Here is a 13,907-nt window from a genome sequence, read left to right as displayed (position 1 = left end):
TCTAATTTGGATTTTAGTCCCCTTATTCTTGATTACTTCACCAAAATAAATATATCCCAGCGCTGCCAACTAGCACGGATTTTCCGTATTTCATATGGAAAATCTGCTTGAATACGACAATACGATTTATCGTGTTGAAATATGCAATCCACTGCAGCCCTCGGTCAAATCCAACCTGACTCCGCACTGAAGGAGAGTATTTCACACAATCACAGAATTTACAGTGCAGAAGGAGGCCATTTGGCCCATCGCATCTGCACTGGACCTTGGAAAGAGCACCCTACCTAACCCCACACCTCCACCCTATCCCGGTAACCCCACTTTATCTTACCTTTTTTGGACACTAAGGGCAATTTAGCACAGCCATTCCACCTACCCCTGCACATCTTTGGACTGTGGGAGGAAACCGGAGCAACTGGAGGAAACTCACACAGACACGGGGAGAACATGCAGACTCTGCACAGACAGTGACCTAAGCCGGAATCGAACCTGGGACCCTGGCGCTGTGATGCCATTGTGCTAACTACTATGCTACCGTGCTGCCCTTTTAAGCTAGGAGTTTTTTGGGGGAGGGAAGAAAAAAATATATTAAGAGGCAGCTCCTTTTGAGGGGCTGGCTGACTTTGTGGCGTGGGGGAAGGTGGGAAGAGGAACTGATTGCTGCAGTTAATGCATTCCTCCCGAAATGCTTTGATTGATTTCCTTGACGATGGCTGCTGGAAGACAGGGACCCGCGCAGAGGCCCTGCCCCCTCTTATCTCCACCCCGCACACTATCGGATGCATGCGTGTCATGTGATCCTTTGCACGGTCTCGCTTCGAGGTGCCTGTACATGTATGTAAATGCACTGGATTTGCATTTTCCATTTGTGTTTTAAAATTGCACAATAAAGGTGTAAAGTTGTAGTTCCGAATGGTGAGCATTTTTTCTTTGAAATGAAAATACCGAATTTACTGCCAAAATATCTGGAATACTGATTTCTGTTGGGAAAGGTTGGCAGCTCTGATATCCCTCAGTCTCTCTATCTTGCTTTCCTCCTTTATAATATATAGTGTTACGGGCGCCTGTTCAAACCCCAACAGTGGCTAAGATACTGGGCCAGAGCAGCAATGTTTAAACCATTTTTAAAAACTGTGCAGAAAGATGAATTCACCCCAGGAGTGATTGAATAAGAAATGGGGCGTGGTTATTTTTACAAACAAAATTTTATTAAAACAAAAGAAAAACAATATTTAAATTTTTAAACTTCATACCTAACTAGAACCATTTACTTGTATCCTTTAACCCTAACACATGATTTCCCGTTAAACAGCACATAACATAACATACAGCTCTATGCTGGTTATGAGGCTGGTTTAGCACAGGGCTAAATCGCTGGCTTTTAAATTAGACCAAGGCCCGGCCAGCAGCGTGGGTTCAATTCCCATACCAGCCTCCCCGAACATGCGCCGGAATGTGGCGACTAGGGGCTTTTCACAGTAACTTCATTTGAACTTCATTTGGGCCTCACGGTAGCATGGTGGTTAGCATCAATGCTTCACAGCTCCAGGGTCCCAGGTTCGATTCCCGGCTGGGTCACTGTCTGTGTGGAGTCTGCACGTCCTCCCTGTGTGTGCGTGGGTTTCCTCCGGGTGCTCCGGTTTCCTCCCACAGTCCAAAGATGTGCGGGTTAGGTGGATTGGCCATGCTAAATTGCCCGTAGTGTAAGGTTAATGGGGGGATTGTTGGGTTACGGGTTACGTGGGTTTAAGTAGGGTGATCATTGCTCGGCACAACATCGAGGGCCGAAGGGCCTGTTCTGTGCTGTACTGTTCTATGTTCTATGTAATCTATGTAAGTCTACTTGTGACAATAAGCGATTTTCATTTCATTTTGTTTCATGCTCTACTTGCACAGGCAAGCAAAGCTGATACTAGCATTAACAGAACATATTCCTGTTGGTAGTGAAGCTCTTTCAGACCCCTTTTTGAATACCTTTCTAGGTGGCCGTTTTCATGACCTCTCACGGTCACTTTCCAAAACCTCTCCCTCCACCTATTAAAACATAATTCTTTTCTCTTCCTGAGCTCTACCCAGCCCCTGAAATAATGGCTCCTCCCTCCACCTGTTCGAACAGGATTCTTTCTCTCTCTGAGCTCTGCCCAGTCCTTCAAACAATGACTCTGTCCTGGGGTGTCCAGACTTGAACTCAACATTGTGATCTTGGCTTTTGATTACCCATTCCTGTTTAACAAAAGAACAGGGTCATGCTATGAATATGCAATTAACTTCCAATTTGCAGACAAGAGAGGCCACCAGACTCTGTAATGGGCTCATAGCTGGGCAGATCAGAGAGTTCCGGAGGACAATGGTTATTGAGTGAATCACCCCGGCTGAAGAGGGGCATCCTGTTTATTCCCATTAACGAGTTTAAGTCTGAATGGGACAATGTAACTAAGGCCATTTTTGGGCTTATACTTTATACCTCTGACTTGGTGCTAGCAGTTTTACCCTTGTTATGCCGTCAATTCACTGTGAGACCATGAGAACGAGTGAACATTAGGCTTTAATATCCATGAACTCGCCTGCCAGAGTCGGCTGTACAAATGAGTGCCACCCACAGGTGGCCGGACTATATATGGCCCTGGTGAGGGCGGAGCCAGAGGCGGTGCCCACCGGGGTTCCAGTACAGTACCTGGAAGTAGCCAGTATCATCACTTCCAGGTCATGGGTCACATTATTATACAGACAGTACAGACAGCTCATGCATTAGGTGAAGTACATTCACCCCCTGTTAAAAAAAATCAAGTCCAGCAGGTGTGACATAACATAGACATAGAACATACAGTGCAGAAGGAGGCCATTCGGCCCATCGAGTCTGCACTGACCCACTTAAGCCCTCACTTCCACCCTATCCCCGTAAACCAATAACCCCTCCTCACCTTTTTTGGTCACTAAGGGCAATTTATCATGGCCAATCCACCTAACCTGCACGTCTTTGGACTGTGGGAGGAAACCGGAGCACCCGGAGGAAACCCACGCAGACATGGGGAGAACGTGCAGACTCCGCACAGACAGTGACCCAGCAGGGAATCGGCCCTGGTGAGGGTGGAGCCCACTGGGGTTCCAGTATAGTACCTGGAAGTAGCCCGTATCATCACTTCCAGGTCATGGGTCACATTATTATACAGACAGTACAGAGCTCATGCATTAGGTGAAGTACATTCACCACAACCCTCAGTCAGTTAACTTCTAAATTGTCCTCTCCATCTCGGATCCCATTTCTAGATCCAATTTCCGCACATCTCCCTATCATAACAGGAGTTATTTGTGGGATATTTTGCATCTGGAGAAAATTATTATTTGAAACCAGTGTCTATTTTACTTTGATTCAAAACTCAGATCAAATGAGTTTTGTGAGAAGCATGTATTTGTGCTTAATTCTCAAAACTCTTTCAAATTAATGTATTATTCTTGTGTTATTTGTGTGATCCTTCAGGAATCTTTCGAAAAAGTATCAGCCGAAAAGGAACTCCAAAGAAGAGGAAGACCAGAGGTGTGTCCCTTTCAGATTCAAAATAGTTATACAATCCATTAATACTTCAAATGCAGTTAAGGTCTCCTGATACAGCACTGGTGTTGTTCTGTAGTACGAGGAACAAGGAACAATACAGCACAGGAACAGATCCTTCAGCCCTCCAAGCCTGTACCAGTCATGATACCATCCTTGGCCAAAACCCTGAGATACTATATCTTGTTTTGTTATAAATGATAATGTGAGTCAATTGTGTTTTCAAAATTAGTTTTCCTAAAATCAAAAATTAGATTTAAAAAGACCTGGAGGTTGGAGCAATTTTTTCTTTTATGTAATTGGATTGGTTTGTAGTATTTATTTCTCTGGTTTCCCCAGTAAATCCACAAAAACAAACACTTTTTCACATAAAAAAAACAACTTTCAGGAGTGGGTGGTGGGTTGCAGAGAGATAGGAAGGTGAAAATGGGCCTGTTTTTTTCTGGAAGTAAAAATAAATTAAAGGTTGAACATCAAATGTTCCTGAAAAACTTGAGTTTCTTCATAAAAAAGGAAAAATAGTAACTTCTGGAAGAACAAAGAGCTAGATAATGTGAAAAAAATATCCTACCTGGTGGGTAATATTTGAATGTTTGACCCACCCCCTTCCCCATTTCTTCTCTGGATACAAATTGGATTTTAATTGGGGTGCATATACGCTCAGAATAAATTCTACTCAAATACTGCTGAAATAAATTTTGCCTGAATTAATGCTTCCCTTCAATCACAAATGAAAACTCTGGACATCGGAAGGGTGGAAATGTTCATTACTGTGACCGAGTGAAATAGCACACAGTGTTAACTTACAGAATGTTGTAGTTAGCATCTTCTGATGATTGGAGGAGATGGAGAATAAATTAGCTTTCAATGAATTATCTTTTATAGACCCCTTTCTGTTTGCAATGAAATGTTGCTTCTACATAGCAATCGTTAAAATATTTTCGGAGGAAAATATCATGATATAATTATAACTTGTATTTTAGGAACTATGGAAAGTCAACACATCCAATTTTTGGAAGTTCAGGATAAATAGTTTACTAATAGGCTTACTAACTCTGACCATTGATCTAAAATATTTGAAATTGATTTTTAAAGAAAAATATTTAGACTATAACTGAATATATTATTTTACAGATATACATCATGTCAAGCATTTGTAACTGTTCTGAATGAAATGAATGACTATGCAGGCCAGCATGAGGTGATCGCTGAGAACATGAGCGGGCTAATTTATGCCGAGCTGTCACGCTACATCCAGGAACTCAAGCAAGAAAGAAAATTGGTAACTTCTGTGCAATACTTATTGCTGTTATTATTATAGAATGTTTGGAAGGTTTGGACTCTTAATGAAACTTTTTGTAAATTTTTAGGATAATTTCGATTTTTTAAGCACTAACATAAATGTCTTCAATGGTGGACAGAAAACCGTCAGCAAGCTTTATGTTCTCTTACTGGCAGAGCACTTTATCTTTTGCTTTTTTTGTTTGGGGAGAATAAAATTTGCCATTTCGGACTGTCAATTCAAAATTTAAAAAAATAAGTAATGTTGAAGTATTTTGCTCATCAGTGTTGCTGGAGATAGGGTAATAATTTTTGTATTTTACCTGAGAATTAATGGGATAAACCTTTTTTGAGATAACTAACCAGAGATGTTGAAAGTTAACGGATTCATGATATTATGGTAAAAACTCACTCGGATAAAAGTTTGATATTCAGGTTCTTATGCTCAACATGTGGTGTAATATTGAACCGTACATACCGAGGGGGGAAGTATTTCAACATTTGTGTTGGCAATGTCATCAAGTTTCAGTTTCCCTTGTCTGGGGCGGGGAGGCATAAGAATGTTTGTGGTCCAGATACAAAGTCAGTAAACTCGGTTGGAATTGTATGGTATGCATATAATAAGTGAGGACAGGGTTGGATTTTGTTGCAAAAGTGTAACACTCAATGTCACCGTCAAGCACTTCAAGATAAAGTAGTTGCATACAAAGTAAAGCTGCCTCTGCTGGACAAAAGAAATGTGTGCCAACCCCAGGCTGAAATGAGTAATCATCCCTGTGCTACCGTGTCTTTCCCCATTTCCCGTGTTGCAATTGTATGTGCTTTCTGAGTGGGAGTATTTCAAATTGTGTATTAGTTCTGCGTTCCAGGTATCGGTCCAGGTCCATGCCCAGTTGGAACTTAAGAAGAAATTAAGAATGAAGATAGTTTATTTCTTATGAATTGCAAGGCGGATAGTGTTAAACGCCAAATGGACATGGACAGGTGCATGGAGTGGGTGGACAAGTTTCAGCTGAAACTTAACACAGAGAAGTGTGAAGTGATCCATTTTGGTAGGGTGAAGGGGAGAGGCAATAAAAGGTACAATTCTGACAAGGATGTAGAAGCAGAGGATCCTTGCATATATCTGCACAAATCATTGAAGGTGGCAGGGCAGGTTGAGACTGCAGGTAAAGAAGCATATGGAATCCTTTCTTTTATTACGCTCCTGTATTATCTTTGGTTACACTTCTCTGTGTGTTTTGATATACTACAGAGTGTAATATGTGTTACTCAAACCTTGCTTACTGATGAGGTCTTCTGAATCTCGATGAAGAAGACTCAAACTCGTCCAGTAGTATTGAAAGGTTTATTGAGTAACTATAATAATTGTGAGTTCTTTACTTTAACATTGATACTAGTGATAAGGTTAACAAGATCTAACTACAGTAACTATACGTAACTCCACTAACCATCTGAGTTAATCTGATACTCCTGTCCTGGTCACAGTCCAACCAAAAAGAGAGCGAGATTGGTTTCTTTTCTACCCGTTGGTCTGGCCTTCTAGTAATCATATGGTGCTACTGGTTACGCATTAACCCCTTATGTACATGCACATACAGAGATCACCACATCCGTGACTTAATAAATAGGAGCATGAAGTACAAAAACAAGCAAGTTATGATAAACCTGCATAAAACATTGGTTTAATCTCAACTGAAGTATTCCATCCTATTCTAAGCACCACACTTAGGCTGTTAAGGCATTTGCAAGGGTGCAGAAAAGGTTCGGAAGAATGCTTCTAAGGATGAGAAACTTCAGTTATAGATAAGGTTTATAGAAACTGCGACTGCTCTCCATGAGGAAGAGAAGGTTGTGAGGAGATTCTGCAGAGGTATCCAAAATCATGAGGGATCCCGACAGAGTAGATAGGGAGAAACTGTTCCATTTGGTGGAAGGATCAAGAACAAGAGGACATCTATTTTTTTTTATTCTCCCCTTTTTTCACATTTTCTCCTAAATTTATGCCCAACAATAACCAATAATCAGTAACGAATGTAATGTCAATCCCCATATCAATAACACGATCCCATCCTCCCACCAAATCCCCAAACATTAGCCCACATGTTCACATAAACAAATGACAAAGAGGAATCAGAAATCACCATTAACACATACAGTCCCCCCTCCCCCCAACCCCCTAATGTTCGATGTGATCCAATTCTCGAAAATGCATAATGAATAACGCCCATGAATTGTAGAATCCCTCCATCCTTCCCCTCAGTTCAAATGTGACCTTTTTAAGCGTTACGAATTCCAACAGGTTCCCCCGCCACGCCAGGGAAAAGGATAGAGAGGTTGATCTCCACCCTAACAGGATCCGCCTTTGGACGATCAACGAGGTGAAGGCTACAACATCTGCCCCCGCGCCCGTTTCCAACCCCGGCTGGTCCGACACCCCGAATATGGCCTCCGAGAGCCCGGGTCCAGTTTCACGTGCACAATTTTAGAGATTACCCTAAACACCTCCTTCCAGTAATCCTCCAGCTTTGGACAGGACCAAAACGCATGAACGTGGTTTGTGGGGCCCCCCCTGAAACGCTCACATCCAGTTTCTACCCCTCAAAGAGCCGGCTCATCTTCGCCCTTGTAAAGTGCGATCTATACACCACCTTAAGCTGTATCAGCCCCAACCTCGCACGCGAGGTGGAGGCGTTCACCCTCCGGAGCACCTCACACCAGAACCCCCCCCTCCATACCCTCTCCCAACTCTTCTTCCCACTTTGCCTTGATCCCTTCTAGTGATGCCATCGCCTCCTCCAAAATAGCCCCATAAACCGCCGATACTATCCCCTTCTCTAGTTCCCCTGTTGTGAACATCTCCTCCAGCAATGTGGAAGCCGACTCTACTGGGAAGCTCTGTATCTTCTTTCTGGCAAAGTCTTGAACCTGCATGTGTCTAAATATATCCCCCTGCTCCAGCCCATACTTTGATTATGAATACCGTATGATTTTGAATACCTCTAATCAAATCCCCCTTCTGTTGCCTTTTCTTTGAAGAAAACCACCAATATATCCACATGACTGAAGTTCCTCATCCCCACAACCATTCTCATGAATCTTTTTGCACCCTCTTCACCTTCACATCCTTCCCAAGTGGGGTACCTAGAACTGGACACACTATTCTAGCTGAGCCCGAACTACTGATTGTACAAAAGGCAATATAAAATTCACCATGCATGCAATGAATTGTTAGGACCTGGAATTCAATGCTTGAGAGTGGAGTGGAGACAGATTTAGTTGTGGCTTTCAAAAGAGACTTTGATCATTATTTGAAGAGAAATTTGTAAGACTATAGGAGAAGGGTGTTGAAACCATGGTTTCAATGATCAGGGCCAGGATCTAATGAGCTGGCATTGGATTTGTTGTGACTGATGCATGCAGGTTATTATCACCAGATTTAAATGGACAATTGATTTTTTTTCCTGCTATGTAATTATTCAAATTTTAGCTACAATCATGTAAAATGTTTCCTTTTCTGTGCAACAAAGAGAATTATTTTTTGAGTTGCACAACCTTCGCACTGCTGTTTTGAAAATTAAATGAAATGATTGCAAGAAGAAAATGCTGTAAGTTTTGTGATGTTCAGAGGTGTCTGATATTAAGATTGGCATTTGTTTGAAAAAGCAGTTTCTAGGGCATTGCACTTACAAACCTACATAAGGTTCATTGGTCTACAATTCCTGGCAGATGTGTCTTTCTCTGCTCGTCTCAAAACTACTTCAGGCTCCACTTGCTAGTTTCTTTGAGAAATCACGCAGATATACCTGAAACAAAAAGTCTTCTCTGCAATCTATCCCCGTGGCAATGTGGTACACATTGGATGTCCCAGGTAGTGCTTTAAACTCATTATCTCCCATTCCCAAACCTTTGATGTAGGAAATCAAATGAATAATTTTAACCCCTTATGAAGACAATGTTAGATATCTCGTTGTCTCCAAGAAACACAAAAGGCCACTTAATTGTTTAGTGGTTTTCCACTTCCAATTCTGACCTTACTAAATAAACATGGGCTACGCTTTGAATGGCAATGACTATTGTCAGGGCCCATAGACTTTGCAGCATCCAGTGAGTTCAGCCGTTTATTGATATCATGTGGGTGAATTCAATTAGTTGAAAACTGACATCTGTGACGCTGACCTCTGGAGGAGGCCAAGATGGATCATCCACTCAGCACTTCTGGCTAAAGACTGATTAAAATGCTTTCATTTAACCTTTTGTACTGATGTCCTGGGCTCTCCCATAATTGAGGATGGGAATATTTGTGGAGCCTGCTCCTCCAGTGAATTGTTTAGTCGTCCATCAACATTCATGACTGGATGTGGCAGGACTGCAGAACATAGATCTAAGGGATCACTTAACTCATCGCATGCTGATCACGCTGTGTGGGATGCAAGCAGTCCTATGTTGCAGTTTCACTAAGTTTTCATCTCATATTTAGGTATGTCTGGTGTTGCACATTGCATCCCCTCCTGCGCTCTTCATTGGGCCAGGATTGATACCCTGACTTGGTAGGACAGAGGATTCATTGGACCAGGATTGATACCGTGACTTGGTAGGACAGAGGATATGTTGAGCCATGAGGTTACAGATTCTGCTGCTGCTCAAAGCCCACAGCACCTCATGGATGCCCAGTTTTCAGTTGCTAGATCTGTTTGAATTCTATCTCATGTAGCACAATGATCGTGCCACATAACAGAATGGAGGGACTTAAGTGTTCACAAGGACTGTGAAGTTGCCACTCCCTACCAATGCTATCATGGACAGATATATTTCCAATAGGCAGGTTGGTGATGATGAGACCAAATATGCTTTTCTCTCTTGTTGGCTTCTTCACCACCTACTGCAGACCGAACCTAGCAGCCAAATCCTTAAAGATTCAGCCAGTCAGTAGTGGTCCTACCGAGCAACTCTTGGTGATAGACATTCAGGTCCCCCGCCTAGAGCCCATTTGTGCCCTTTCTACCCTCAGTATTTCTTCCCAGTGGAGTTGAAGATGAAGGAGTAAGTCTCATCAGCTGGGGGGAGGGGAGGGGGGACGTACCTGATACTCAGCAGGAGGTTTCCTTGCTTGGGGGGGGGGTTTCTTTGTTTCTCATGTTTGATCTGATGCCATGAGATTTTGTCCAGAGTCTATGTTGAGGACCCAGCGTAACTCCTCCTGACTGCATGCCACTGTGCCCCACCTCTGCTGGTCTGTTCTGCCAGTGGGACAGGACATACCTGGGGATGGTGATGGTAGTGCCTGGGGCATTGGAAAGTATGATTCCGTGAATATGTCAATGTTTAGCTGTTGCTTTGCCAATCTGTGGGACAGCTCTCCCAATACTGGCACAAGGACCCAGATTTTAGTAAGAAAGACTACAACGTCACCAGGATGATTTTACCTTTGTCATTTCCGATGCTGAAGCTGATGCTGAGTGGTCCACCCAGTTCCATTCCTTCCAGACTTCGCAGCAGTTGGATACAACCAAATGGCTTGCTAGGCCATAACAGAAACCATTTCGGAGTCAGCCACAATGCTGTGGGTCTGGAGTCGCATGTAGGCCAGATTAAGTAAGGACAGCCATTAATGAGCTGGATGGGTTTTTAACAACAATACATAATGGTTTCATGGTCATCATTAGACTTTTAATTCCAGGTTTTTTTTCATTCTAATCTATACTGAGTTAATGAATTGCGGCTTGGACAGCAATAGCAATGCTGAGTTTACCTCACTGCTTTTCAGCTGGGGGAAGGGGGTGATCTCGGCTATGGTTCTTTGTTTCTCATTGCGATTCTGCACAAGAGAGAGAATGCATGCAAGCACATATATTCAATTATAATTGGTTAGTCAAATCATCTTTAGACATTTTCTCAGCTCATAATTGAAAACTTGGGTATTTGAGCTCAGTGCACTGCAGCTTCTGGCAGCTCCTGTCAAAAAGTGGAAAAATAACGTAAACATCTGTATTTAGTAAAATGCTGATAGTTATGATATGTGGAGGCCAGGGAAGCCCTTGAGCCTTCGATATGAACTACAATTCATGAGCATGTTTGGCTCGAGAAGGAAGAAATGACTTCTGGGGAAATTGAATGCTGGTTTTATACAAAGATTAACAGTGAATCATGGAATCGGATAAATTCCTAATCAGTGTGTAAACATTCAGAATATTTTCCAAGCATTTGCATAATCATACGCAGACAGTTCAGCTAAACAAAGAACATATTTTGTGAATTAAATAAATGATTTTGTTTTCAATTCTATAAATCCAGATCTCTTTATAAGCTAATGCAAACAAATTGTCAAAAAGCAAGACAATGATAGTGACTGCATTGATTTTATTTCCCTAGTTGGATTAACAAATAAATTGAAGAATAATTATATACTGTAAACCATTAAATATTGAGTTTTTATTTTAATCTATTCAGCATAATGGGAAGTGTACAATTGGCCCAGAGTGCCTTTATACATGCCTTACCTGCTGATTCTTGCTATCTTTGTTCCTATATGAAATTTTAGATAGCGTAAGAAACCTGCACTCAGCCAAGATGTGCAATTATGGAGCTACAATCATTGTCCTGAGAAAAGATTGAAAGGGGGAGATAATGGCATAGTGGTGATATCAGTTGGCTAGTAATCCAGAGGCCTCAGCTAATGCTTATGGGCTTGGGTTCAAATCTCACCACTGAAGCTGGTGGAACTTAAATTTAATTAATTAATCTGGAAGTTAAAGCTAGCCTCAGTAATGATGACCATGAAACTTTCATTAATTGTTGTAAAAACCCACTTCATTAATGTCCTTTTGGGAAGGAAATCTGCCTCCTTAACTGGTGTGGCCTAGACCCAAAGTGTGCAATTGACTCTTTACTGCCCTCTGAAATGCCGAAGTGAGCAGCAAATGCTTGCCATGCCAATGACACGCAGGTCCCAAGAAAGATAACAAAATAGCATACATTTGCTGTTAGTCAGTGTTGACTCTGAGAATGGTAATAACGTTAATTCCATTTGTTGCAAAGTATGTTTACTCCATGTAATTACTATATAGAGTAAGGTACCATTGTAAATGACATGTAAAAACAAAATAGTAGTAAAAATGAAAAGTCTGATCAGTTGAGAGGTTTCAAGAGAAATCAATAGTGAAGTCAATATTTAATATATTTCCATTCTGCTTTTATGAAAATGAATGATGGTGGTAACATATTCAAAAGAAATGGAGTGAACTAGCCAGCAGCAAAGCACAGTGGCATAATTGCTGCACCACTGAATGGTTGTTTGCAGATTTTGTCCCAAACATTGTCACCTCCTTGTTTTTTTGCAGGGGGCAGGGGGAAGATTGTTAGGTTGAGATTAGGAAACTCAACAGAGCATAGATGCCTCAAAAGGTATTTATAGGGGAAAATGAACAAATTTCCCATGCACAGCAAAAGTTAGTTACTGGGTCATTTCAACGTAATAACTTTGAAATTGAGTTTACGATGCTGCCATACTGTACAAGTGTGATTTGTTCTATTTGGATTGATGTTTCAGAGAGAGCTTGGTTAATTCTACAATGTAATACAAAGTTGCACTTGTTCTCTGATAATTCAAAGAGAACCTGCGATTATGTATCCTGTTCACTCTTTTGTAAAAGCAGTCATATAACAATGTAGATCATGTAACAGTGTGGATGGAGCTTTGTTCAGAGGATTCCGAGTCAGAACCTGCTGTCTTGACAGTGTTGCTATCCACTCATGCATTTTGCAGCAGAAGTAAGACTTCCAATCAAATTTGCCTCATTGTAGCCAATTGTATCATCCCTAGTGGTAAGAGAACTAACTGGGATCACATTTGTGACCTCGGATTTTTTTAAATGTAGTTTTAATTTGATCATTCTAATTTTCAGGATCACAGAAAATTAACATGTTTCTATCATCTTCAATTACATTTGTTTAAATCACGGTTGTCCAAGGTAGGTCACAGTCCAGCCCGCCAGAATTTGTAAAGGCCCACAAACCAGCGTCCCAAACACACATTAGTGGAAGTGACAGATTCTTTAAGGGTTGCTCCTCCAGTCACAGGCTGTTTCTCTCCTATATTAGCTGTTGAAAGGAGAATCTGTCTGTGATTGGAGGACCAGTGAGCAATAAATAGGTGAGAAGAATAGAAAAGCAGTATGCTACTTAAATAGTGCGAGATTAAAGAACTTTGTGGTCTAGTGCAGGGCACCACAATGGTTAGCACTGTGGGTTCACAGCGCCAGGGACCCGGGTGCGATTCTCAACTTGGGCCACTGTTTGCGCAGAGCCTGCACGTTCTCCTCGTGTCCATGTGGGTTTCCTCCGGGTTCTCCTGTTTCCTTCCACAAGTCCGAAAGACGTGCTTGTTAGGTGAATTGGACATTCTGAATTCTCCCTCTGTACCCAAACAGGCGCCGGAGTGTGGCGACTAGGGGATTTTCACCGTAACTTCATTGCAGTGTTAATATAAGAGACTTGAATAAAGATTATTATTATAGAGGAATCTGGGTGTCCTGATACATTTTAACAAAAAATATAATTCATGGGATGTGGACATTGCTGGCAAGGCCAGCATTAATGTCCATCCCTAAATTGCCCTTGAGAAGGTGGTTGTAAGCTGCCTACATGAACTGCTGCAGTCCATGCAGTGTAGGTACACCCACAGTACTGTTAGAAATGAAAAAATGAAAATCGCTTATTGTCACAAGCAGGCTTCAATGAAGTTACTGTGAAAAGCCCCTAGTCGCCACATTCCGGCGCCTGTTCGGGGAGGCTGTTACGGGAATCGAACCGTGCTGCTGGCCTGCCTTGGTCTGCTTTCAAAGCCAGCGATTTAGCCCAGTGTGCTAAACAGAGGGAATTCCAGGATTTTGACCCAATGACAGTGAAGGATGGTGAATAGTTTGGAGGGGACTTCGAGGTGGTGGTGTTTGTAGGTATCTGAAACCCTTGTCCTTCTGGCTGGTAACGGTCATGGGTTTGGAAGGTGCTGTCCAAGGAGGAGAGTTCATGCAGTGCATTTTATAGATGGTACACATGGCTGACACTGTGAGCCAGT

General features: G+C 42.0%; 1 protein-coding gene across 11 annotated transcripts in view; it reads left to right on the top strand.

The window, feature by feature from the left end:
* The window catches only part of LOC119955494 (formin-binding protein 1), a 280,892-nt gene that overhangs the window by 105,076 nt on the left and 161,909 nt on the right, over window positions 1-13,907 (top strand). For all 11 annotated transcript variants that reach the window (XM_038781726.1, XM_038781734.1, XM_038781730.1 and 8 more), the window contains exons 3-4: window positions 3,479-3,535; window positions 4,685-4,832. In XM_038781726.1, the coding sequence (XP_038637654.1) occupies window positions 3,479-3,535; window positions 4,685-4,832 (205 nt within the window). The remainder of the gene's footprint in view (window positions 1-3,478; window positions 3,536-4,684; window positions 4,833-13,907) is intronic.

This window comes from Scyliorhinus canicula, chromosome 21 (assembly GCF_902713615.1).
Source record: "Scyliorhinus canicula chromosome 21, sScyCan1.1, whole genome shotgun sequence".
Lineage (NCBI taxonomy): Eukaryota > Metazoa > Chordata > Chondrichthyes > Carcharhiniformes > Scyliorhinidae > Scyliorhinus > Scyliorhinus canicula.
Note: the sequence above shows the minus strand (reverse complement) of the source record. Positions and strands in the feature narration are given on the sequence as shown.